Genomic DNA, 23,839 nt, shown 5'->3' with positions numbered 1-23,839 from the left:
TACATAGAGATTCTTGCTTCGTGCATCCCACTTTTGTCTCCTTGTTCGCTTTCCATTTCTGAAGCTCAGGAACACTCTTTGCTGTATTTTGGATGCTGGTACATTTGTTTTACATTCTGTTTAGAAGCCTTCACTGGAAGGATGTGCATTAGAGCTGTATACAAAGTGAGTCATTGACACATCATGTACTGTAAAACTTCTTGGTCTGTCAGAGGTTCAGCAGTTTGCCAAAACGTATTCAGCTGCCAGCTCCCTGCCAGAATTCTGTTCCTCAAGCTCTTTGAATACTCATGAATAAGATTAGGTTGTATGGCTGCACTCTTCCTCCCAAGGGATTCCCCTTTATCGAGGGATTACCTGCATGACCTTTGCATAACTCCTGTGTTTTATTCTTCAGCGTCATGCTACAGATCACACTATATCATTGCCATGTCTCATTGATGAAGTGTATGTCAACTCTTAGTGCTTCCATTCAGAAATAACAAAACTTAGAAATACAAGGAAGACATTTTCCTGTAGGTCTGCTCCCACCCTCTTTCATGCAAGGTTTATTTTTTCCTCTTTCACGGCAAGGAACAGTCTGAATTAGAATATTCACAGTTATAAACTGACCCTATATAGACTGGGATGCCTATCAGTGTTTGCAATAGCCACCACACTCTGCTATACAGGATATCCATTCCATTTGGTCCAAAAGCCATCTATAGTTTATCAGGATGTACTCATTAGCATGGACAGGCAAAAGTAATGAATGGCAGTACAGGAAATTTGTGGTGCATGTGTGAGCTATCCCACAAGGGAAGGTGATGAAGTGTACTACTTTCTCGGTTTATCAAGTGACTTCCCTTTCTCCCCACCCATGCCATGTTACTGTAGTTACCATATGTGTTACAAGGACATAAAGAATCCAGTTAAAAGGGCAAAGAGCACCCAATTTCCTGTTTTTGACCGCACATAAGTTCTCCTAATGTAAAGCTTTTGATATATTGAGGATGCATCTCAGCACATGTCCCTCTGAATCAGGGACTGCATTACTTAACCATCCTTCAACAGTTATGAGATTCCAGTGCTGCAGTAATAGGAATGCTCTAGTCCAGTGTGGTGCAGACTATGGTTTAGGTAGTAGAAGTCTCTATCATTCTCTTATCACAAGGGAGAGGGGGAAATGTTCTTGCAGTTATTGCAATGATCTACTAGTTTGGGTCTCCTTTCCTTTTTTCCCTGCTGCTGGTCTTCCTTCTTGCTTAACCTCACCCTGCTTTTGCTGGGGCTCTTGTAGTGTCGCATGAAAACAACATCTTCATTGGTGCTGTGTGTCACATCTTAATTAACTAATAGGATAGCACACAACTTCCACATTAGAATTTCCACTAACATCTCATGCTGTGAAGAGGTAGGATTATTTCACCTCTTTTTGTTATTTTGTGGGTATGTCCTCTATACAGCTGCATTCTTGTTGGTAAATCTGCCTTGGCTTTGACTTCACAGCTAAGCTAAATGCTGACCATTTTCTATAAGCAAAATACACAATATATCACATTTTTGATTGCTTGGAGTAGCAAAGGAATAGAGATAAAATTGAAAACTTCATTGTGAGTTATCAGTCACATTTTTTTTCTTTACTAATTCTATTTTGTAACTGATGACAGAACCCGTTTAGGATCAGACCATTTTAGGCTGTGCTTTGATACAAACCATAGAATTTATAGCTCCTGAGATGAAGATCTTTAATAGATTTGAAAGGCAAGAACTATCTCAGTTCAGCACATTGTCTCTCCAGTGCAAAGAGGTTCTCAGCAACTTTAGCTGCAGCTCACTGCCTGCTCAAGGATGTAACTATTTGAGCAATTCTTCTGTAAAAGCTGCAAAGGCTTTGAAAACAAAAGCTTTCCCTTTTATTACACTGAAACCTTTCAGTGTCTTATTTTTCAGCATGACCCCACAAATAGCTGAATCAGAAGTTCTAAAGTATTGTGGACTGTTTGTGGGGACCATAGGTCGGAAGGTGAGCGATGGGACAGAATTCACTGCTGCATACCATGCCACTGAAAATGCACTTTGAATGTATTGCAGGGTAGGAAATGAGAGCGAGGGAGAGCACAGATAGGAATATGAAGATCCTATAGTTTAAATGGTGGATTTACAACCAGATAGCTCCAGAGTATATAGCTCTTTCCTTCCTTTTGGCATCATCCCTTTCAGTTCTCCCAATATATAATCATTTGAAATTCCTCTTAAGTCTCTGTTTCTAAACCCTAAGAAGCAGCAAACCTGAGCCTTGCTGTTTGCATTCTTCTGATATCAAAGCCTCCTATCCCAGTGGGGCCCTTAGCCATAGGAGAGGTTTGAGGGAGGAGGAAGAGATGTTTTTCCTTCTCAGCTGCTGCACCAGATTGGAGGGTGGGGAGGGGAGAGGGAGCAGACATAATTTTTGATATTCAAAATGGAGGCTGGGATGTGACTGATGTCTGAGCCTGATGTGCTGCTTCCTTTATCACTGTTTCCCTTAGCTGATGTGACAGTGGGGTTGGAGCTGGGCGGAAGTTGGTAGCTGGTGATGAAGAGTGCCCATCCTCTCAGGGAGTCAGGGAGAGCCTTGGTTAGCCTGTTTTTTCAGAAGGTCATACCCCAGAGGTGTCTTGTACTACAAAGCAAGCAGTACAAAGATATTTTTCTTTACATTTAAAACCTGTGTTACAGATTTTCAGGAAGTATTTATTTATTCTTCAAATTAGCTGAGCAGGAGAATTAGTTAAACAGAGATGGATTTAGAGATCAGCACAATGCAGCAAGATTAAAAAACCCTTTCCATCTGAATTAATGAATTTCAGACTGCTTTTCATAAACTAGTTTTTCAGAAGTCATCTGTGAAGCCTTGTATAAAGAATTTTTAAAGGTAACTTAATGGGATAGAGAAAAGGTTTAAAATTATCTACAGGGGCTCTTGCAGGAGATATTAAATATTGATTTATCTTGGAGTAAGAATCATACTAAAGAGTGAGGCTTGCAGTCAGATCAATTTATCTAGAATATAAACTATATGGCCATATTTAGTACAATGTCAACATGAATCTTAAACAAGTAGATGTGCAAGGTTGATAATTTCATCTAAATCAATTGGCTTTCCAAATCTTCAATTAAAAAAGAAATCTTCACAGTTCAAACTGAACTGCTCCTAAATGCTTCAGGTGGTTTATCTTAAAAAATGCTTGATTTAGTCAGTCATGCTATATCATAATGCTCCTCTGTGCATCTTGTTGTAACTAGGAACAAAAATACACAGTCTAAGACTTTTCCAAATCTTGAGTTTTTAATACTTCAAACTCTCTTGAAATCCCAATGTAAATCGTTCCAGTAATCTGGCAAATAACACTGCAAGCAATTTTCTGCTACTTGCCACTGCTACTGCACTGCCAAGCTTTTGGTCATAATATAAAAGTTGGCTCAGATTGTTCTTAACCACCTAAAACTGATTATGCTCCATTTTCAGGCATAAATAGATACCAGTATGCCAGCTAGTGGTACTGGCTAAAACATTTTACAGTATGTATAAGAGTACATATGTCTCCAGTAGGAAATCCTTTATCCAAGTGTGACATCAAAGCAGGATGTCTCAGATAATTTAAGTGTTACATTTGCTTTTGTTTGTACTGTTTTCTTTAAACATATTCATTAGACAAGAGCAGAGCCTTTAATGTTCCATGACTGAAAAATCCATCAAGCAGATTTATGGCAGGGGCAGTGTGGCATAACAGCCAGTGGACTGGCCTAATGTTCAGAAGTCCTGGGTTCAGCTCTCAGCTTAATCATTGACTTTCTGGGTAACCAGAAGATAATAATTTCCCCTCTCTGTGCCTGAAGATTCCGTTACTAACCTCCATTTTAAAATTATTTGGTTACTACTAATGAGCAGTGGTAGGTACTGCAATTGTCTACATATACCATGGTAAAAAGCTCCAAAATACTGATTGCTTCCCCAGAACAGTATTGTTCTCTTTCAGTGAGACAGAGCTATAAAACATGATCACAGTTATAAAGTATACAAGTATACAAAGGAGTAAGGAAAGTATGAGACAGGAAATTCCCTCTTACTCACAGATTGTATTTGTCCACAGAACAGCAAAGAATCTTCAACTGGAATGAGGTGCTGGAATGTTCCTTCAGCGAATTGCATGAAATTTTCCATATATGTCAGCTAGAGTGGGTGAATAAGGATAGGGGGAAAGAGAGAAAAAGTGAATTTTAAATGCAGAGAGATGTAGTAGGACCCAGTTTATGCTTATCCTGAGGATGAGGTCAAAAACAGGTCTTAAGTGGGACATAAGTGGCTAATTTGTGAGTGAAACCACTACTTTTGAAACACCCATTCAAGGCTGGTTGTTAAGGTATAAATGCATTTTCTAAATTGTAGTTGTTGCCTGGAACTGAAGAGTACTTAATGGATATCTTATCTGGGAAACTTGAGACAAATTTTTCATGATAAAAACAAAAGGTTTATAAAATCATTCTACTTTAGATGAAAAGCTAGGGAATGGATTTGTGCCAGTGGCATTGGCTATAGATTAGATGTTTTCTCTTTGTATACTGCAGCAGTAAAAACAGATTATTTTTTTCCACTCACACATAGGTAGTCATTTTGCATTTAGGATGGTTTCAGGTGCAAGGGTTCTGGGATTCTGGATGGAAAAAACGCATAGCCTTCAGTTATCCTTTTAAAGTATTCTGTTATTCTTTTGGTTCATACTTCCTTCATGGAAGAGCCACTCCTTTCAAGACATGTAAATCTCTCCCAGTTTCCAGGACATACATATTTGCCAGCATTTGCATGTCAGATATCCCAAATAGAGCCTTTATCCTACTTTACCAGTTGCCTATTGGTTTTTGGGGCTTTTTTTTGGTTTGGTGAATGAGCAACCTGGTCTAATGGACAGTAGCCCTGCCCATGGCAGGGTGTCAGATCTAGAACTAGGGAGTCTTTACGGCCCCTTCCAACCCAAACCATTCTCTGACTGTGAATTCATAGTGTTGATAAACCCAGTTTGGGCTGCTTTTGCCTTGAGTATAACTTTTAAAAACATAAACTATGAACAACTTAGTTTTGATTGTATTAGAAAGATCAGTAAGTAAATATAGCAATTTCAGAGATGCAGAGCTATTCTTTCTCTTCAGTCGGGACACTGCTAATGAGAGGTTTTGTCTGCTCACACAGATCCTTACAGGATCTTTGCTTTATGGTTTTATTCCTAAACAAAAAATAATCCTCTGTACCAGAAGGTCTTCAACCTACCTGTTTCAAAGGGAAAAAAGAATAATCAGTAAGAAGGAGAAAGCATCTTTTTGAGCCTGGAAAAAAATGGTTTAATTTTTGTTCTCAGATTCCATGTAAACATAAGAACTCCACACTTTGGCCCTGATTCAGTCAAGTGCATTTAGCCCATTCTTTATATATTCCCCTGGAGTTAAGTACTGACTATCCATGTCCCTGAGGCCTTTGTTGGACTGGAGTGAAAGTATTTGGCACCTTAAAAGATTAAGGCCTATACGAGGCTGCAAGAATTTGCAACTCACTATTTTGTTTTCTTTGTTTTTTGTTTTTGTTTTTTTTTTCTTTTCCCAGTTGCATGAAGATTAAAGACAGGAGATAGTTGAGGGGTACATTTATATTATCACAGGCATTACGTGCATCATACTTGATATTGTAATCATGCAAACAGTAATCTTGCCTTCCTGACATAAAGAGTAAGCAGCACTTTTTCCTGAGGCTGAAATAATCAGAGAAAAACATGGCAGTGATGGAGGTACAAGAGACAAAACACTGCATAATGATGTTATTATCATTGTTCCATTGTCACCCATCCTTATGCCTTAGTGATATGTTCCTTTTCTCTCTGAAGATAACAAAAGAGGCTTGAGTATAAACAGAGCAATGTATAAGCAGCAATCATAAAACGCAACCTTGAGAAAGAGTGCTTAAAATGCTACCAAAAAAAATCATCTCGATAAATACAGAAAAAGCCTACTTAATCTTTATATGCATGGTATGCAATTATATATTTACATCCAGCACAAGGCAAGGCATATACTTGAAAACAGTAGCATTTGGTGGGATTTTGTTAACTGCCTTGATTGCATTTCTAATTCTAAATATGAATATGAACATTTAAGCCCAAGTGTCTTTTGCATCACCAATTTAAACTACTTCAGGTGTCTTCCTGAACACGGGATGGAAGAGGCATGTCTAGAGGCTTGTGTTGTTTATAGAGGTAAACAAAAGGGGTAGGTGCCCAGTGACTCATTTGGGGTGTCTGGGTTAGATATCTGTACCCCCAAAGTCCTGGAGGATTTACCCTAATGGAGCTACTCAAACCTACACTTACAAAATACAATGCTATTCACGCTCAAAGATTGCTGTAATAAAAAGCACAAAACTCATATTCAGATTTTCCCTGAAGTCTAGTTCCTTAAATGTAAAAATACTGGCAAATAGAACATTTGCTTTCATACCTTTATAACTACTACCCATGTAGGAAAAGTTGCATTTATTGCGATTTGATAATTGATTATTGCATCATGTAGTCGATGTTTATCAAACTTTTTCCAGCATTATCTGATAGTGTCCAAAACTCTGACATGTGCTTGTCCTAAGGAACAGTTGAAACAATAGAATGGAAGTATTTATGAGAATATCATCTGTCTTTCTCTTAGCTTTTATAGGTTTAAAATTAAACTTATATACGTCTGTTTATGTGTGCTTAAATTTGCATATTGTTCACAAAGGAACATCGGATTGCTTCTAAAGATGTTTGACCAGTGACATGTGTGCATGTTTGTCTGGATGTGTGTTTTCTGGATTTCTTTAAAGACCTTTCTTTTCCCAACTGTCTGTGTGGATAGCAGCTGAAAGCAACAGCTTTGTGCTGTTGAGGTTTGCAGAACACCGCAATGAAATTGAAATTGGTGACTTCTTTTCTGCCTTTTTTTTCCATTCCAAAAAAATTGTTGTGCTGAACCTAGAATAGTTTTGCTGGTTGTTACACTGCTGTGCCTTCTTGCTAAAACTGAGTTTTCAGCCTGGAATATATGACTAGGTGATTAAGAGAGAATGAGCTTCACAGTTTTGATGCTAGTAACGAAATTCTGTTTTGATTCTAATGTATGACAATATTTTTAATGAAATTTAGTCACAAGCATAAAAATCTGGGGTAACATGCAGATATATGTACAGAATCATGACATTGTCTAAATTTAGTAAAAGCATTTTTGTTCACTTTTATGGCATTTAAATGGCTCAATTTTTAAATACTTGGTGAAAATGAGGCCATAACCGACAAGGTCCAACCACCTGCTAAATTAAACTTAAATATATATATATATTTATTCCTTTGAAATATTTAGTCTAGGAAAAACTCCTTTGTTTTGCCATATCCTTGCGCATTTATTCTTGTAAATCTAATGTTAGAAATTCAAATGAACATTCCAAAGGTCCACGAGTAGCTATTGAATTGCTTCTATTAGTCACTTTACAGCACAGAAAAAAAACAAACCGCAGTCCTGCTATTTCCTAGTAGAAGTGGATGTCAATTGTAATTTGTGTTTATTTTTGTCTGTCTCTCAAAAATGCACATGTATGTGTTTAATTAGAAGAAAACGTTGGGGTTTTTTTAATGGTTGCATTCAGATTCCTTCTAATTACAAGGTAGATTACAGATTTGATCTATACCATTTACCAGTTCTTCCTTAAATCTAGTGATGTTATAAAAGAAAATTAACTTCTCTCCCTAGAAGGCTCCCAGTTAATCATCTGTGGAGTTGGTCAGGAGGGAAGGGAGCAGCAGAGAGGATGAGGGAATTTCTCTTTTACTCAACAGTTGAACAGCTTACACTCTGGAACACGAGATCTGATTATCTTAGCATGTGTTACGACAAATGTTATTAACAGTCATAAAATTATCCAGCTTTTTTAGAAACAAGCAACAAGCCAAGCTTTGGACTCTTTCTGACCTCTGACAAATTCTACACCCGTGTTATGCAGAGTGTAAAGTAGTAACTCCTTTTGTTTGCTTTTCATTTACCAGCTTACCAGCTGCTAACTTAATTGATTGTCCCTTTGTTTTTCAAGGACTAGCTTCTCCTCAGTCTGTGGTGGAATTTCACAGTTTGCATGATTTTTTTTTTTTTCTTTTAATCTTTACCTTTTAGTCCATGTGTAATTTTACTGTAGGCTGCTGCCTGAGCTTGCTGCTGAAACAAAGAGTTAGTGAGAAAGGTCTCAGATACTGCCATGCATCATGCCTTTGTACATGAATAAAAAGTTGGAAACCGCATGAAAGCAGTAGTTGGGTTACCACACAACTGGATATGCTTAAGTCTGAACGCTTCATAACTCTAACTACTGGGGAGTTGCAAACTTATAAATAACCTTGCAATTGGTTAAAACCATATTAAAACCATATGAACAAAGACATAAAGCATTTGGTTAAGGGGGCTCAGTAAATGCAGTAATCCTGTTGAAAGTAATCTAACCAGGGCAGATCCATAGCTTAGGAGTGCCTGCAAGCATGGCAATAGTTATGGAGATGGCAATATTTCATGTGTAGGAGGGCATAATATCCTTCTTAGGTGGAAATATTTGCTCTTAGTCCTTTTATTTTTCTTTTAAAAAATAGTTTTGAATTGATACATTTCCTATTAAAAGCAGGCTTCAATGCACTGAAGTCTATAAACACCTTAGTATCTGCAGAATGCTCCTGATAGTCAGAGAATTAATTTAAATCCTTCTCATTTATGTTCGAGATCAAGATGGCCACTGTTCACACTAACTAAGAAGCAGCTCTTGGAATTCTGATCCTTAAGATCAGGCTTCCACAATAATTAGCTGAAGACAGAGTTTACAAGTAGGCTACGTGCATTGGCCATTTACTAATCTGGGGAATTTTTTTTTTTTTTGCTTTAGCCCATTGGTGTCTAGGCTAGACTTTTTTTCTAGATACTTTAAATTTTGATGAAATTGCAATTGTCAATTTTGAATCCAGAACCTGGGTCTTAAAGGAAGTCTCATAATGTGACAATAGCTGTGAAATTCTGTTTCTGAACAACTTTGGAGTATTTTCTGCTTGTGATGGTCTTGCATATGTCACATTGTCACATGGAAGCCAGCTGAGGCTTGCCAGGCAGGCAAAGAAATTTTAGTGTAAATTCCCTCTTATCTGCTTTTAACCTCTTACTTTTCAGTTATGTTTTACGATGGAAAAATATATTTGAAAGAGGACCTAGTGGCTTCTCTCTCCCCACATCTTTTCAAGCAAGCTGTTTCCTTTGAGGCACTGCAATGTGATGCAAATCTGTAGTCTGTGGCAGGGATGCTGGTCCATGCTGTATGTTCAGCATGCAGAGATATTACTGGAACAGTTTAGGAACAGCATAGGAGCCTGCAAAACCTGGAAGCAGCAGTATTTCAGGGTGGAAAGTCACTCACTGTGCCTCTCTTGGTCCCTGAGATCATTGAATTCAGGTGTTTCACTTACAGAAAAGAAAAAGAAAGGGCAGGTTGTGTCAACATCGTAGATGTCAGCATATCCTTCACTCCTAAAACCTGTAAATCCTTGGAAAAGGTACACCTTGTATCTTGTAATATCTTAAAATAACAACATTCCTACAATAAGTTTGTCTGCTTTGCTAATTTGGTTTCTCTGTTTTCTTGGAGCAGCTCCCAGTGCTATGATATTAAAAATGAGTCCTAGGCATTCACCATAGTTCTGCAAAACCAAGGGCCATGCTTTTAATTGTAACAATAATGCCAGTATTGTGTTTATCTCCTCTGCCATCCAAAGAATTCCAGCAGTTGCATGCCTGCACACCAGTAGGATGATTGACATTGTTGTAGTAAGGTTAATGTTTAAACTTCCCACCCGTAATAACTAAAATATCCAGAGATAAGGCTGAAAGTCAATTTGTAATTATCCCTGCTGTGCCAAGACATTGCAAAAGATCCTAAGTGGAGGGTAATTTAACTTTTCAGTCCTAGCTGTTAAAAAGTAGTAAAAAGAAGGTGAAAAGCTTGGGGCATTTGTATCTCGACTTTCCAGGGAGGGGAAAAAAGGAGCTGTAATTCCTCCTCATTCAAACTGGGAATAATTTTCTCTGTGTTCTACTGAAAATGTCCTTTTTATGTTTTGAATACATTAAGTTGTTTGCTGGTTGTTTACTGTCCATGGTACATGAAGGCAATAGATCACAGTTAGCAAATAAGCTACTAGAACATTTAGTATGGAATAATTCAATTGAAATACATTTCATACATAAAGGCAACATGTGATAATTATTTGTAGTCATTCTAACTAAAGCACTGTCCTCAGAAGAAATAATATCCCTTCAGTCATATGTTCTGTGGCTTCTGTGAATGACCCATATTAATTCGATTTCTAGAAACTGGCTCTTTAGATTGGTGTTGGATAACTGCTTCCATGCTAGACTATTGAAATAAAGGTATTACGTCATTGTCCAAACATGTCTACTTAAATAAAAGTATTTGTTTGCAAAAAAGATATATATTTTAAATCTTTTACACAACGATCAGCATGCATGCCATTTTCCATTTCAGGCTAAGCATACATTTCAGATGTGGAAAATGCAAGCATGTTGAAATAATTTGAGGCATGGGTATAGTCAGATCAGTCTTGGTAATCCAGAAGGGAGGGGTGCCCAGTGTATTATTACGTTTCGTGTATTATTTTTCAGGAGATGGATGCAATCAGTCATCTTCTCGCATATGGTTTGAAAAAAAAATGTCTCGCTGGCAAGTAAACTGTTATTTAAGTACACAATCCATGGTACTACAGAAACAGTTTTGCCAAACTTGTCCAAGTATTCTCACATCCTTAAAGACGGTATAAATATCATTTATGGCAAGCCGTTTACTTCAGACTATATGGAATGCCTTCCTGCTCCCCTGATCTAAGTGTCCCAGTTTGCATTATGGCCTTTATTGCTTCTGTTTGATGGAGTGATCAGTAAAAATTTAATGACACTATAAAATAATAAAAATGTCATTAATTTACCACGGATCCTGGATGCAGTGGTTGTAAAGTTACATTAATAAACAGAATATTTTTTACAACAAAAAGCATTGTTACGTGGGAACATATAAATAACACACATAAATTTAAGAGCAATTTTACTGTTAGCACACACATTATTATGGAATAGCCAATAAGTGTATAAAACATAGTATATAAAATTTTATGAAAATATACTGTGCACATCAAAAATTCAGCTTTTATCTAAGTGCAGAGAAAAGCCATTATTGTGTGCTTACTGTTTCATTGCTGTTCTTTCACAAGATCACAATTTTATATTTGTTTCTAGTCATTTGAAGTTTGCAGCCTTTTCCGAGGCAGGGGCTAAGGCTTCCTTTTGCTTTACTCCCTGCTCCACTGAATCATTCTTTTACCTTCCACACGTGAAGAAAGAATTGATACTTTCTGGCAGAACGTGACGGAAAAGTTGCTAATTTAATGCAAAGCTAAAAATAATGCCAAAGGGGTTGAAAGGCTTGCTTGGCGACGCTGGAAATAAGGGATAACTATCTAGCAGTCTATCTGTCATCACTGGGGCTGCTCCATCACTGACTGTGATAATATGTGAATATGATGGATGCCACAGCCTTGTGGCTCATAACATTTAACATTCATCAGCTCTCACTAACGGGGGTTTTATAATTTAAATATCTTTATTTAATATGCAACATCTACCTCATACATCATAATTTCAAAGCACTTAGAGAACCAAAAGTCCTGCAAGACAGTTGAGCAGACTTTAATTTTTTCAATAACTTTTACGTTTTCTGCATGTTTGTGACTGACAACGCATAAATAAGTGCCTAATCATATCACAGAATGGAAAATTAAGATTTGGCTGTTAAAAAGGTTCTTTTTTCTCATTTTTCTCATCTTGAAGAAAGGATTATTTTTACTATGTGTTCAAAGTAATAAAGAAGCACAAAGGATCTGATTTGTGTTGGGGAGTGCTTTCAGTTTCCTAATGCAAACTCCAACTGACTGTGTTGTTCTTGTCATGAGAAAGGGTTGTCAGTGTCATGGCCTAAAAATTTTTTGCTACGATTTAAAAGGAAAAACTTAAAGTAACTATAAAATATAAGCTCCACAGCCAGCATGAATACAAGAAAAAAACCTGTTCAAAATAGGGGTCAAAAATGCTTTTCACAGGGGAGAAAACACCTGCATTGTCCATAGCAGTGCACTTTATTACAAACTCATCAACATTTTCTACTAATGGAGGTTAGGGAGGCAGCAATAGATCCAGCAGTCGATGTGTATGTGTGCAAATGTAATGCATGTGGAGGTAATATATTTGTTAGTGCAGCTATGAATAATCATTTATTTTTAATGACGGTATGTCTTTTTTTTTTAAATATCGGAATATGAAGTAGAGAATCAATCCTCCTCTCAGTCATACTAGGGGAAACATGTACTTTTAAAAGATTTTTAGTCTGTTTTCTCTAGGATGAGTTCAAGATGGGAGCAAAAACAAATCGCACTAAAAAGGATTTGAGCTTAGTGGGACAAATTTCCTCTCAGAATAAACATTGCATGAATATGCTGTATTTCATGGAATTGTAAAGGCATCTACCAGATAAAAGTGGTTTTAGTACTGAGGAAGATTTTCCTGTTTTTTACAGTTCTCTGAATTTGTTTAAAACCAATGCAAATATTGACCATTTTTTTTCTATCACTATAATGATAATTTTCAGTGAAAAAGGCAAGCAAAGGAATTACTTTAAAAGGCATTTCAAAGACTTAAATATAGTGAGCTTTGTTAAAGCTTCTCATGAATTAGGAGGGGGTTATAAAATAACTATAAATACATCTCCTTTGTTTGACAAGAGCAGGTATTTTTATGGTATAAGTGCTTTCATTTTAGTGTTTCTGAATCTTATCACGTAATTTTCCCTTTTCTCCTTCTGTGTCAAAATATTGATATTCTTGCAGAAACTTTTTCTTTTCCTTTTCTTTTTTTTTTTTTTGGTAACAGAATATTTTCTGGTAAAATCAAAGAGAATGAATGACTAGAAAGATATTCCAAATGTGCATATTGATATGTAGCAGGGTCTGTTGATTTTTATAGCAGAAAGGTATTTCTCCTTTTTCTGAATCTCACTCAAAGGCTGTTCTTCCAAGAACACTGCAGGTGCTGTATTAACATCCTTAAGAAAAAATCTTTTAGTGCAAATATTTTGGAAGAGAAAATAAATGTGCCAAAAGCTGTTTTCTTAGCACTGATCTTTGTTTTTATCTCAACTGCAAATCAGCCCTTTGCAATGGAACACAGTATCCTTGATAAACTTATTTTTCATTCTCTCTACCAGTAAGACAGATCCCATCCTGATGATTCAGGTATATTGTTACATTGCACAATATTTTTCAGTAAAATATTGGGCCTCTAGTATTGTAGAGCCTTTCTGCAGTCAAATTTCATTTGTAACTCTTTCTTTTCTTGTGAGTTCCTTTGTGTATGTAAGCTCCTTCATCAACCATGGATTTTACAGAGGAAAACAAGTGAAGTAATTAACCAAATATAAAATGCAGAATTATTTTGTCTGCCAACTGGGAGATTCTGAAGAACTTTTAGAAATTCATTTAGTACCTGAAATACCTCAGCTGCATGTTGTGGCAAATCCAATGTCAGACTGAGCTTTCTTTTCCTCTGCAAATTAAACAGAGAATAATTTAGAAAATACACGGCTGAAGGAGCTGAAAACATGAGGAATCAAAACAATTCCTCACTTGTCCTGATGGGGTTTTGTGACTGAAACACAATGATAAGAGGAAAATAATAATATTGGAAAGCAGAAATAGTTGGAGGTGGAGCAAATGAGCAGTCAAGGCCATGTTTCATCCTGAAGAACATTTTCAAGTTTCTACCCTCTTTTAGGAGAGAATCTCCCAATGTTTTCTCCTCGTGTCTGGTATGCACAGCACAGAACTAGGTCATTGAACAATAGACTGAACAGCAGTCAGCACTCTACTTCTGCATAATGCATTAAGTATAACATGGAGAAACTGTTTGTAGAGCTGAAAGCTGGTGTTTCATGTCTGTAAATTCCAGCTGACATGACATTTAATATTGTTTCATAGTAATGAACAACAAGGTTTCATTCATTCACAAGTACAACGTAATGCCAAGTTTAATCTGAAGAGGTAACAACAAGGCAAGAGGGAAAACATGCTATGTTCCCTCAAATGAGAATGCTAAATTAATGATAACCATTGAACACTTTGCTACTGATACACAGCACTACAGAGACCACTATTGAGAGACAATATTACACTGCCTTTATAGTGCCCTTGTCCAGTAGCTGAGTGAGGAACTGGGTTAACATATAAAATACCTTTCAGTTTCCACTTTCTAGTTCCAGATTTCCTATGGAGGTCTCCAGCTCTCAAAAGCTTTCTGTTTTTCTAGGAGTGGGCATTCTTTTTAGGTTTTTTTTTTTTTTTTCCTTTTTTTGTCTTCTTAAGTTCCCTTTTCACTGAGGTACAACTTAGATTTCTAGACAAAATAATATTGGTTCTGTCCTCTATTATTCCTTATTTCAAATATTTGTCTTTGAAAACCTCTGCATAGAATTCAGACTTGTGTTTTCATAGAGGTATGAACACAAACTTAAATCTCAGAGTGGGGAAAATGTGCTTTTTTTTCATTAAAAAACCAGTGCATTTTAATACAAACTCTTCTTTCAGCTTCTGAATTTTCATGTTTCCCAAATGTTGATTGTCTTTTTCAGTTTAAGTTGGAAAATAAGTGGAAAGGCAAAGTGAGCAGCACCGATCAGCACTGTGTGCTGCCAAGAGTGTTTTGTATTTGCATGTACAATCGTTTATGCATTATGGCACTGCAGATCAAAATAATCTCAAAGTTTCTGTATATGTTTCACATTTAAAACTGATTTTCATAAATGCAAACATTCAGAATCTGTAAAAAAAAAAAAAAAAATTGTCCCTGAGCTAAAATTCTAATTAGATGCATTCATTATTTGTTCAGATTTAAAAAATAAGGCATGTATCAATGCATACCCATATGCACTGGCATATAATGAGAACTATCCTATATGGAGCATTAAGACTCCTTCTGTTCTTTTCCAGGAAAGAACAAGGTTTGAAAATTTAGGCCCGCAATTAACAGGGAAACCCAATGAAGATGGAAAAATTGGCCCCGGTGTCATCGATCTTACAAGGCCAGAAGATGCAGAAGGTGAGTTGCAATTTTGACCATGGGTTATTAACACTGCACCACAGGATGATATGGCTGAAATACTGCCAGTGTCATAAGTACTGTCTATGTTACCTTCCAGGGTAACACTTGATTGATTTCTGTCTGGATTTTTGGGGTTTCAGTAAGTCCATAACAAAGTGTGGAGGCCTGAAAAGGACTGTGTAGCCCTTTTAGCCCTTTGCAACACAACTGTTTTTCCCCCAAGCAGCTGCCAAATAAGTGTGTACATTTTATACTCTTAATATAACTTTAGGAGGTATTGAGAAAATTATCTCAGGAAGGATATATATTCCCCATTTTTTTAGTGTTTAGCAGCTGTGAAGAAGGTTAGAGCATTTTCAGAAATCTGCCCATCGTGCACCAACTATTCGAGGTATAACAAGCACAATTCTATTCATAGGCAGCCATCAAATCATAATGAAAATATACTTCACATTTTCTGTATGAAAAGGCCTTTTTCATGATATAAAACTTCAGTGCACCCATTTCAGTGAGAGTTATATATAAACATATATAGATATAGATATAGATATATGTTTCAAGCCCCAGGTGGAAGTCAGTGTGTAACAGGACTGAGTTGAGTCTTGAGCAGGATTACCATGCATGCTCTGGAAGTGGATGTCACTGGGAACTTCTCTACCCTGTGATATATTAGAAGAGCACATGTACATATGTAGGAACCCTACCTGTAGGAAGTTTAATGTACTATTCAGATAAAATATTATGCAAGATTCTGCCCCCTCAATTTAGTTCTGTTTGAGAATAATTTTACTCTTTTTAAACTGGGGAAATTCTAGTTATGGCTTGAGAAGGTTAAAACACCTCTGAATTTTTCCATTAACATCCAAACATCTGACAGATCCAAAGTCTGCTTTTTTTCTTGGATCAAAAGAACAGGACCAGTAAACTTTAGGGATAAACTTTATTATTTATGAGCTTCATTTATTCATCCGTAATTGAATTTGATTGACCACTGTTGTATCATCTGTAAACAGAAAAATAACAAACAGAATGTAGGTAAAAAATAACTTTCAGACAGGTGTTTTGCAATGACTCTTTCTTCTAGAAGAAAGGAATCAAGAGATACATGGACTTTCCAAAGCACTTTTTGGCCAATCAGTTATTTATAAAGTGCTTTATAAAGAAATGTCCATCCAGCAGCAATATTTCATATTTCAACATGTTGAAGAATTTTGGTTTTTTTTGTCGGTTTGGGTGAAAAGTTGCAAGGGAATACTTACAGATACACAGTGACTGGTTTAGATGACATCAGGCCTCTGACCCCACTGCTGGTTTAGGTAATTTCCTTCAATTCATCCATTCTCTTCCTAGTGTTCTTAATTTAGTATCTTGATACCCCTTGTGGCACTGACAGCCCCCTCTGTTACTGGATAGTGCAGAGAGAAGCTTTGCCATATGTAACCCAATCTACAGTGATGCTTTGCCAGTTTAAGGACAGTGTGCATGTCTTTCTAGAGCTACTGGGGCACTCTGAGGCATGGTGCCTTGCCACATTAGAAATCCGAGTTCATGAATGGATTCAGATTTCCAGAATTTGTTCAGCAGCCAAGAGATATCTCCGGAAAAGAGATGCTGGGTACATAGCACTGCTGATCTGAAACAAAACATTGGCAGGAGTTCTAAACTGAGCTGCTTATTCATCCTTCTCGTAGACAAGGTGAATTTAGATATTAGCTGGATGTAAGAAAAAGACATTAAAAATATAACCTGAGTTTTGCCCCTTATATTTGGCAAGCTGGCTAAGAGATGACACTTCTCGCCTAACATAATTTACAGTGGAAGTCCATAGCAAACAGTGCTGCTGAAATATCAGCAGTTAAACTGTGGTCTCTGAGATACTGTACCATGCTACACTCTGTCCAGCTTCTAATTATCACGAAACTATTACAGATTTTTCTAGGCTTGTCAATGTTTTTTATACGTGTTCCTATTATTTTGTGCTTCCAAACTTGTCTGTTTCAGCCCTGGCCTACTAAGAAACTTGACAGCTTATTCTTCAGAATCATAGAATCATTTAGGTTGGAAAAGACCCTTAGGATCATCAAGTCCAACCCAGCTCTGCCAAGTCCACCACTAATCCATGTCCCAAAGTGCCACAACTGCATCTTTTAAATACCTTCAGGGATGGTGACTCAGCCACTTCCCTGGACAGCCTGTTCCAGTGCTCTACAACTCTTTCAGTGAAGAAATTTTACCTTTATATCAAATCTAAACCTCCCCTGGCACGTGAGGCCATTTCCTCTTGTTCTATCACTTCTTCCTTGCAAAAAAATTCTGACCCCCATCTCTCTGCAGACTCCTTTCATGTTGTTGTAGAGAGTGATAAGATCCCCCTGAGCCTCCTTTTCTCCAGGCTAAACACCCTCAGCTCCCTCAGCCACTCTTCATCAGACCTGAGCTCCAGACCTTTCACCAGCTTTGTTTCTCTTCTTTCACCTCCTGTAAGAATTCCTTGTTGCATTTCATTGTTGCCACGGTCACAATCTTAGCTGAATGTCAAAGGTTCCTAATAGGCACAGTCATGTTCTTCAAAGACTTCATGTGTTTCACACCTTCCTTTCTGTATTGTCATTTTTATTTTAAATCTTTTTTTTTTTTCATTTTTTTTATACTTTTTGAATGCAGGTTGCTGTAGAACTCTTTAGACAACATTTCTGTGGTTTATGTGTGATTTTACACATATAACACAATCAAACAGGGAATAAAGATTTCTGAAGTGACTTATTGATGGCCAAATTTTGACGCCCTATCTTTTCTTGTCAGAAATACCTCCAGATCTCTGAGGCCCAGGTGCAGTTGTGACAGAGTGAGTGGATGGCTGTTAGCTCTGCCAGGTGGCTTTACTCTCATCACCAGAATTTTAGGACTTCAGAATTAAGAAATTAACTATATTTAGAGAAGATGTTAACAATTTGTAGAGGGTTCTTTAAAAGTGGTAGTGGGGGCAGGTGTAAGAGTGGGGCAGTGGTGTAGCAGATTCTTTCCTGAGCTAAGGATTCCAAATTTAGTCCCGCTGCTGGCCATAAATGGGGGAAATGCAGTTTGGGTTGTAGTCCGATTCCCCCACTGGAGTAGAGGAAAGGGGCTGTGGAAGTGCACTTTCACTCCCTACCTACCTGCACATTTGCATTTCCATAGGAAACTAAAGTGTGCAGAGATACGGTGCATGTCTGTCCATCCCAACAGGCATTTGAGATGGATCAGATCTGGGAAGTGCTCCTGATTCCCATAGTTTTGACACAATGTTTAAGGTTCATGTAATTCGTTAGAAGACATATCAGCAGACTTCTGCTTTACAGAATGCCTTTGTAACAGTATCTAGCAATGATTTCTCTCTGCTCCTTACATCTTTTCTATAACATATGGCGGTGATCTGAGTATGACAGGATCAGAGTCGTGTTTTCCTGTAATTTTAGGAGTGCTTGTGGTACTGGCTCATTGATCAGAAGTTGAAGCTACAGATTTTTTTTTTTTTGAGTCGTGAATTATAAGTATTGAAATTCTTTAAACTTAGAAATTAGACAAATATGAAATCGTATAGAATGATTTTTTTTAACTTGCATTAACTGCCCTATTGAAACCTTTTTAAGATTAATTAAAGGTAAAATGTAATTAATGGTAGCTAGTTCTACTTTCAGAGATAAGTTGTCTTCAAAGTTTGTTTTGCTCATAATGAGCTAACAGTCATCTGAATAGAGGCCTGAAAATCATTAGCAAGAGTTTTCTATTAAATATGACATAAACCAATATTTCTATTACTTCCTTAGCCACCAGCAGGATGGAGCTAACTATGTTAAAAATCATGCTCAGACTGTATTTAAAACATTGCTACTGACTGTGACACCATTGATGAATAATCCACAGCTGTTAGACTTGTATCATTACCTGAAATCCCAGTTGCCATGTTAAAATATATGATACATTTGTAGTTAGAAAATTCAAAAACATGATTTGAAAGCCTCACAAACATTTGGCGACTAGTATCCAAAATTATAAAGAAGACCCAATTAGAGAACTAAACAAGGATTTTTTTCCCCTGAAACATTAACATTATAAAGGAAACATAATTCTTTCTGTAGGTGGCTTCATAATTCTGAACATTTGAGATTGTTAGTATTGAAATATAGGTAACAGGGATGGACACACCCAGACAGCTGTAAATGCAGCTATAGCCAAACACTCTCTTGAACATGACTGACATACATCAGCTGACCAGAGTGTGTAGAGTGTAGTCAGGAGTCATAGGTAAGCCCTGTTTAAATTTCAGGTCAGAAAACCTAAGTAATACTAAAGTATTTAGCATATGAAATACTGAAGTATTTAGTTCTCAGTTATTGAGGATATTGGATCATGTGAACAAGTTTTTTTTATTCAAGTTCTAGAAAAAGATTTTCCTTTCACAGATACTCAGATTTGGGTGATAGTGCTGTTCCTTTTGAATTGTAAAATGTACACAATGTTTATGGATCCTTCTGGTTTTGTGGTTGTGGTCACATTCTTTGGAAATTTGAAGGAAGTGTATTAAGATTTTGTTTTCTACTAGATAGAAATCTGCAGGGTAGACCTAACCTTCCTGTTGACGATTACTGATTTTACCTTAGCTCAGGTTGCAGTATGGTTTCCTTCAGCAGTCATATTCAGAGATTCAAATCCCATCAAGACTTGATCCTCATTCCTGCCAAAGAATTGAATCTATTAAAGTGTAATTTTCTTGATTGGATCCTAGGCTCAGGGTAAAAACATCTGAATGTTATTGTTTTGCCACTATCTCACAGTGGGATTTTATAAAAGAGAAACAACTTATCTGTGTCTGGTTTTCCTTAGTGAAAATAAGATGCATTGCAAAGCTGAATTAATTTTCAGAAAGCAAATAGAAATAGATGGAAATGCCTTATTAGTGCTTCACATTTAGTTCCATGTTCATTCATGCTGATATTTTAGAATCAGAGGCTTGTGAGTTAAATATTTGGCCTCACAGTTTGCCATTTGGGACAATGTACAAAAAGAGTTCTGGGTCCTCATTTGATGTTTTCATTCAAAATTTTCACACTGCAGTTTTCTTGCTTCAGTAAAACTTGTGTTCAGCACTTGCTGCTTCTTTCTTGGACACTATTCTACTAGTGTGTGTTAAGCATGGACCTGAAGGGTAGGTACATGTCTGCTAGTTAGAAACAGTTTTAAATAATATGGTGGGATCTGTCTACCTACTTCATCTGTCTGTGTATTTATTTGTCCTTGTATTAGACTAATAAGATTTTTCAAAGTCTCCCAGAGGATAACTTTTGCTATGAAACCTGGCTGTCAAGTTAGTTCTTGGAGTCCTCAGCATGGGATTGGCACCAGCCCATCTCCTTAAATTCATTGATTTAGTGCCTGTGTCCTCCCTTGCACTGCTTGCTGTCTCTTACTTCAACTTGTAAATTCCTTGGGTTAAAGTTGTTTTCTATATTTCAAATCACGGTTTGAGACTGCACAGCTTTAAGCCTTATCTGTGTGCTCCTGGTGTCTTTGAACCATGCTCCAAGTAAACTAAATGCAAGCCAGTTGCAAGCTGGATAACCACTGGTAATTGTCTGGTTCCAGTAGTAAGGCCTAGCTTGATCTTATTAATTCTAGTTCAGTTTTTGGTCTGAACCTGGTTTTGGACTTGAATCCAGGCTTGGAGGAGCACAAGCTCACCTTATCTTTTACAAGAATTTATTTCAATTCATTAGTAAGCCTAAGAACCCAGTTCTGCAGCATTTCAGAGGGTGGACTTGTTGTCCAGTGTACAAAGTCAATGATCAAGATTTCCTGCAATTAACAGTGTGTCTTTTTATGTCCATAGAATTAGGCCTTCCCATTCATATTTGGCTTGGGCTAGTCACATTGCAAGGAATGTTGTAGCACAATGGGATATTCCACCTGTCCAAAAGTAAGGGAAATTAAATGGCAAAGAAAGAAATGGTGTTAGGCATTATCACAGACTTAACTGGTTACCAGAACATCATAAAAAATGAGTGGTTGAAGTGGCATCATCGGCAGTGAATGTGGAAGCATGCAAAGGAGAGGAATGAGTTAAGTGAGGAAAGACAGGGAGTCTGCAGTGTAGAAAGAATCTGGAAGAAATATGAGAAAACTGAGATACAAGGGGTTCTCTAAGGCTGAGGAGAAACTGCCACCAGTTTCTGTCCATCTGTCAAAGTGTCATTTTCTCCCTCCCTGGCAAGAAGAGAGCAGGCATCATGAAATGGGTTTTGCACATCTATTAGGTGTATTATTAAAGAACTTCTACCATATGCTCAAAGCCTCAACAACCTCATATATGCCCAATAGCAAATAATTGCTTGTACGAAAGGGTGAGGGTTCCTTCTCTACTTCAAAAAAGGTTGGCTTTGAGCAGCTGAAGAGGCAGGTGAAAGGGAACCATACATTTGCAGGCAGATCAACCTTGGCAGGCTGCCAACACAATCCAAACCTGTGAGGTAACTTGTTTAACACCCTCCTGGGCAGAGGTGTAAACAGCAGGTAGCAGAGGTAGGGTAAAAGCATCACCTACTTTTGTGACAGTGCTTCGTAAATACCGGAGGAAAGAATTCCTCTCCATGCCAGAATTTGTCGCACATAAATATTTGTAATAGTTGCTATGGCAGTTGAGAGGAGAAAGATGAAAATCAGAAAACAGTGAAAGCTGTCTGAAAACAAAGAAATGTATCCAGAGACTAAGCTCGACTACTGGAATTTTTATTGCCCTGAGTTCTTATTATAGGCATTTGATTGCAAAAACACCCCCCAAACAAAAAACGCCCCAAGCAAAATCCAATAATTGTATCTTTACTATTTAAAGATAAAATAGCTTATTATCTTAATTAGCCCAGATGCTAAAAGGTGGCCTTCATTAGCTGTAGTTGCCATTTTTAACATCCATGAATCTGACTGTGCCTGACACTTGGGTGATATGCTTAAATTTTCCAGAATAACTCAAAACAGATAGGAATCTGGGATAAAGTACTTAGGCACAGCATTTCAGTTGTCTGGGATGAGATTCAGTGCTTCAGCCCTGGAGTAACTCAACACCTACAAATGGGTTAGGAATAAGATCTCTTTAAGAATCACCCCATCACTTTTCTGATGGCAACCACTTCGCGCATCTCATTGTTGCCAGCATCCCCATAACATTTTGGAGGGGGAACTGAAAAACCTGTGTTGGGAGTGTGTGGACTGATCTTTCCATAGCATTGAAACTTATTCCTCTCAAGACACTAACATTTAACATATAGTATGCTTCTCATTTTCAGAATAACAAATCTGGGTATCCTCCACAACTGCTAACTTTTGATTTTCAACTGTCTTAGGTTTTTTTTTTCCCTGCTGTTAAATATGAGGCTTTCTTGTCTGACATTTCCAAGCTGCATTAATTGATTCTTATAGAATAGTATCTTGTTGCTGCCTGCTCCAAGCTGCCCTTCTCCTCCCTGGTCAAACAAGCCAGGATTTGCCCCTGCCACGTGCTCTGAACACCTTTGTTCCAAGCTGTGCAAAACCGAAAGTAACTCAAACTCTGTAGCAGTGTCTGATTGGGTGGTCACCCCGGGTCCGCCCCCAGTCCTCCCCTTTCCTTTCTCCTGAATAAAAGAGGACCTCAGAGCGGGCCTGCCCTCTTTGGCTCTGCACCACTTTCTGCCAGCACTGTCTGTGTGTCTCTGTCTCTTATTGAAAGCAGGACTATAGCATAAGCCAAGAGCTGTATTTCTCCCTCTTTGCTTCTGCTGGTGGTATTGGCTTTGCAGCTGCCCGTTGCCGTTCTTGCTGAAGGGCCAGGTTGCTTGTGCCGTCCCTCTAGACTCAGGCTTTCCGAGGCGCTGAGACTGAGCGCTAGCCGGTAAAAGCTGTGAGTATAACCACAGTATCTTTATTTTCAAAAATTCCACTTAGGATTTCTGATGTTGTACAATCAAGCACTCTTACAATGCCCTGAGTTTTACATAGGGGTGCCTATTAACACAGTTATGACTAAGAGCTTTTCACAATTTCCATTATATAGTAAAACATTATTTTCAGGAATTTAGAAGGCAGCTGTAAAAAGCAACTGTGGACTGCAGTTTTACACAGAAAATCTTCGCCCATGAGAAAATTATTGTCACAAATGCTGAAAGCATCAGTCAGTTTGCGTTGCTATTTTTAGGTGGACTGACTGAAAAATTAAATATAGTAACTCAGTGGTTTAAAATATTTTTTCACACTCATGTACAGCCACCAGGTGTAAAATGCCCCATGATCCTGATTCTCTGAGGGTTTCTAGCTATGACAAAAGGAGCTTGAAGCTCCATAAAATAGGTTAAAATTTCCAGGCATGATTGAATTTTCAGTTGATGGAGAAAGTCACCATTATATCATACTGCAAGAAGGAGGGAGGAACCTTGCCCATCTTCCTTAAATCCTTGAGCACAGGGAGTGGAGCAGAAACATGAATACACTAAGGAAAGAGCATCATACATTCTGGCTAAGCACGAGCAATTGGTCCAGATTCAAACAAGCCCTCTTTGTA

The 23,839-nt window shown here is 37.6% G+C and overlaps 1 protein-coding gene across 10 annotated transcripts in view; it reads left to right on the top strand.

Moving 5' to 3' along the window:
- Window positions 1-23,839, top strand: part of SOX6 (SRY-box transcription factor 6) — a 374,652-nt gene that overhangs the window by 325,456 nt on the left and 25,357 nt on the right. For all 10 annotated transcript variants that reach the window (XM_042038377.1, XM_042038378.1, XM_042038379.1 and 7 more), the window contains one exon: window positions 15,162-15,270. In XM_042038377.1, the coding sequence (XP_041894311.1) occupies window positions 15,162-15,270 (109 nt within the window). The remainder of the gene's footprint in view (window positions 1-15,161; window positions 15,271-23,839) is intronic.

Source organism: Corvus kubaryi, unplaced genomic scaffold (genome assembly GCF_017639235.1).
Source record: "Corvus kubaryi isolate FWS band 111438036 unplaced genomic scaffold, C.kubaryi_AGA036_p1.0 37392, whole genome shotgun sequence".
In the NCBI taxonomy this organism is placed as follows: domain Eukaryota; kingdom Metazoa; phylum Chordata; class Aves; order Passeriformes; family Corvidae; genus Corvus; species Corvus kubaryi.
This window is presented reverse-complemented; position numbering and strand designations above follow the sequence as displayed.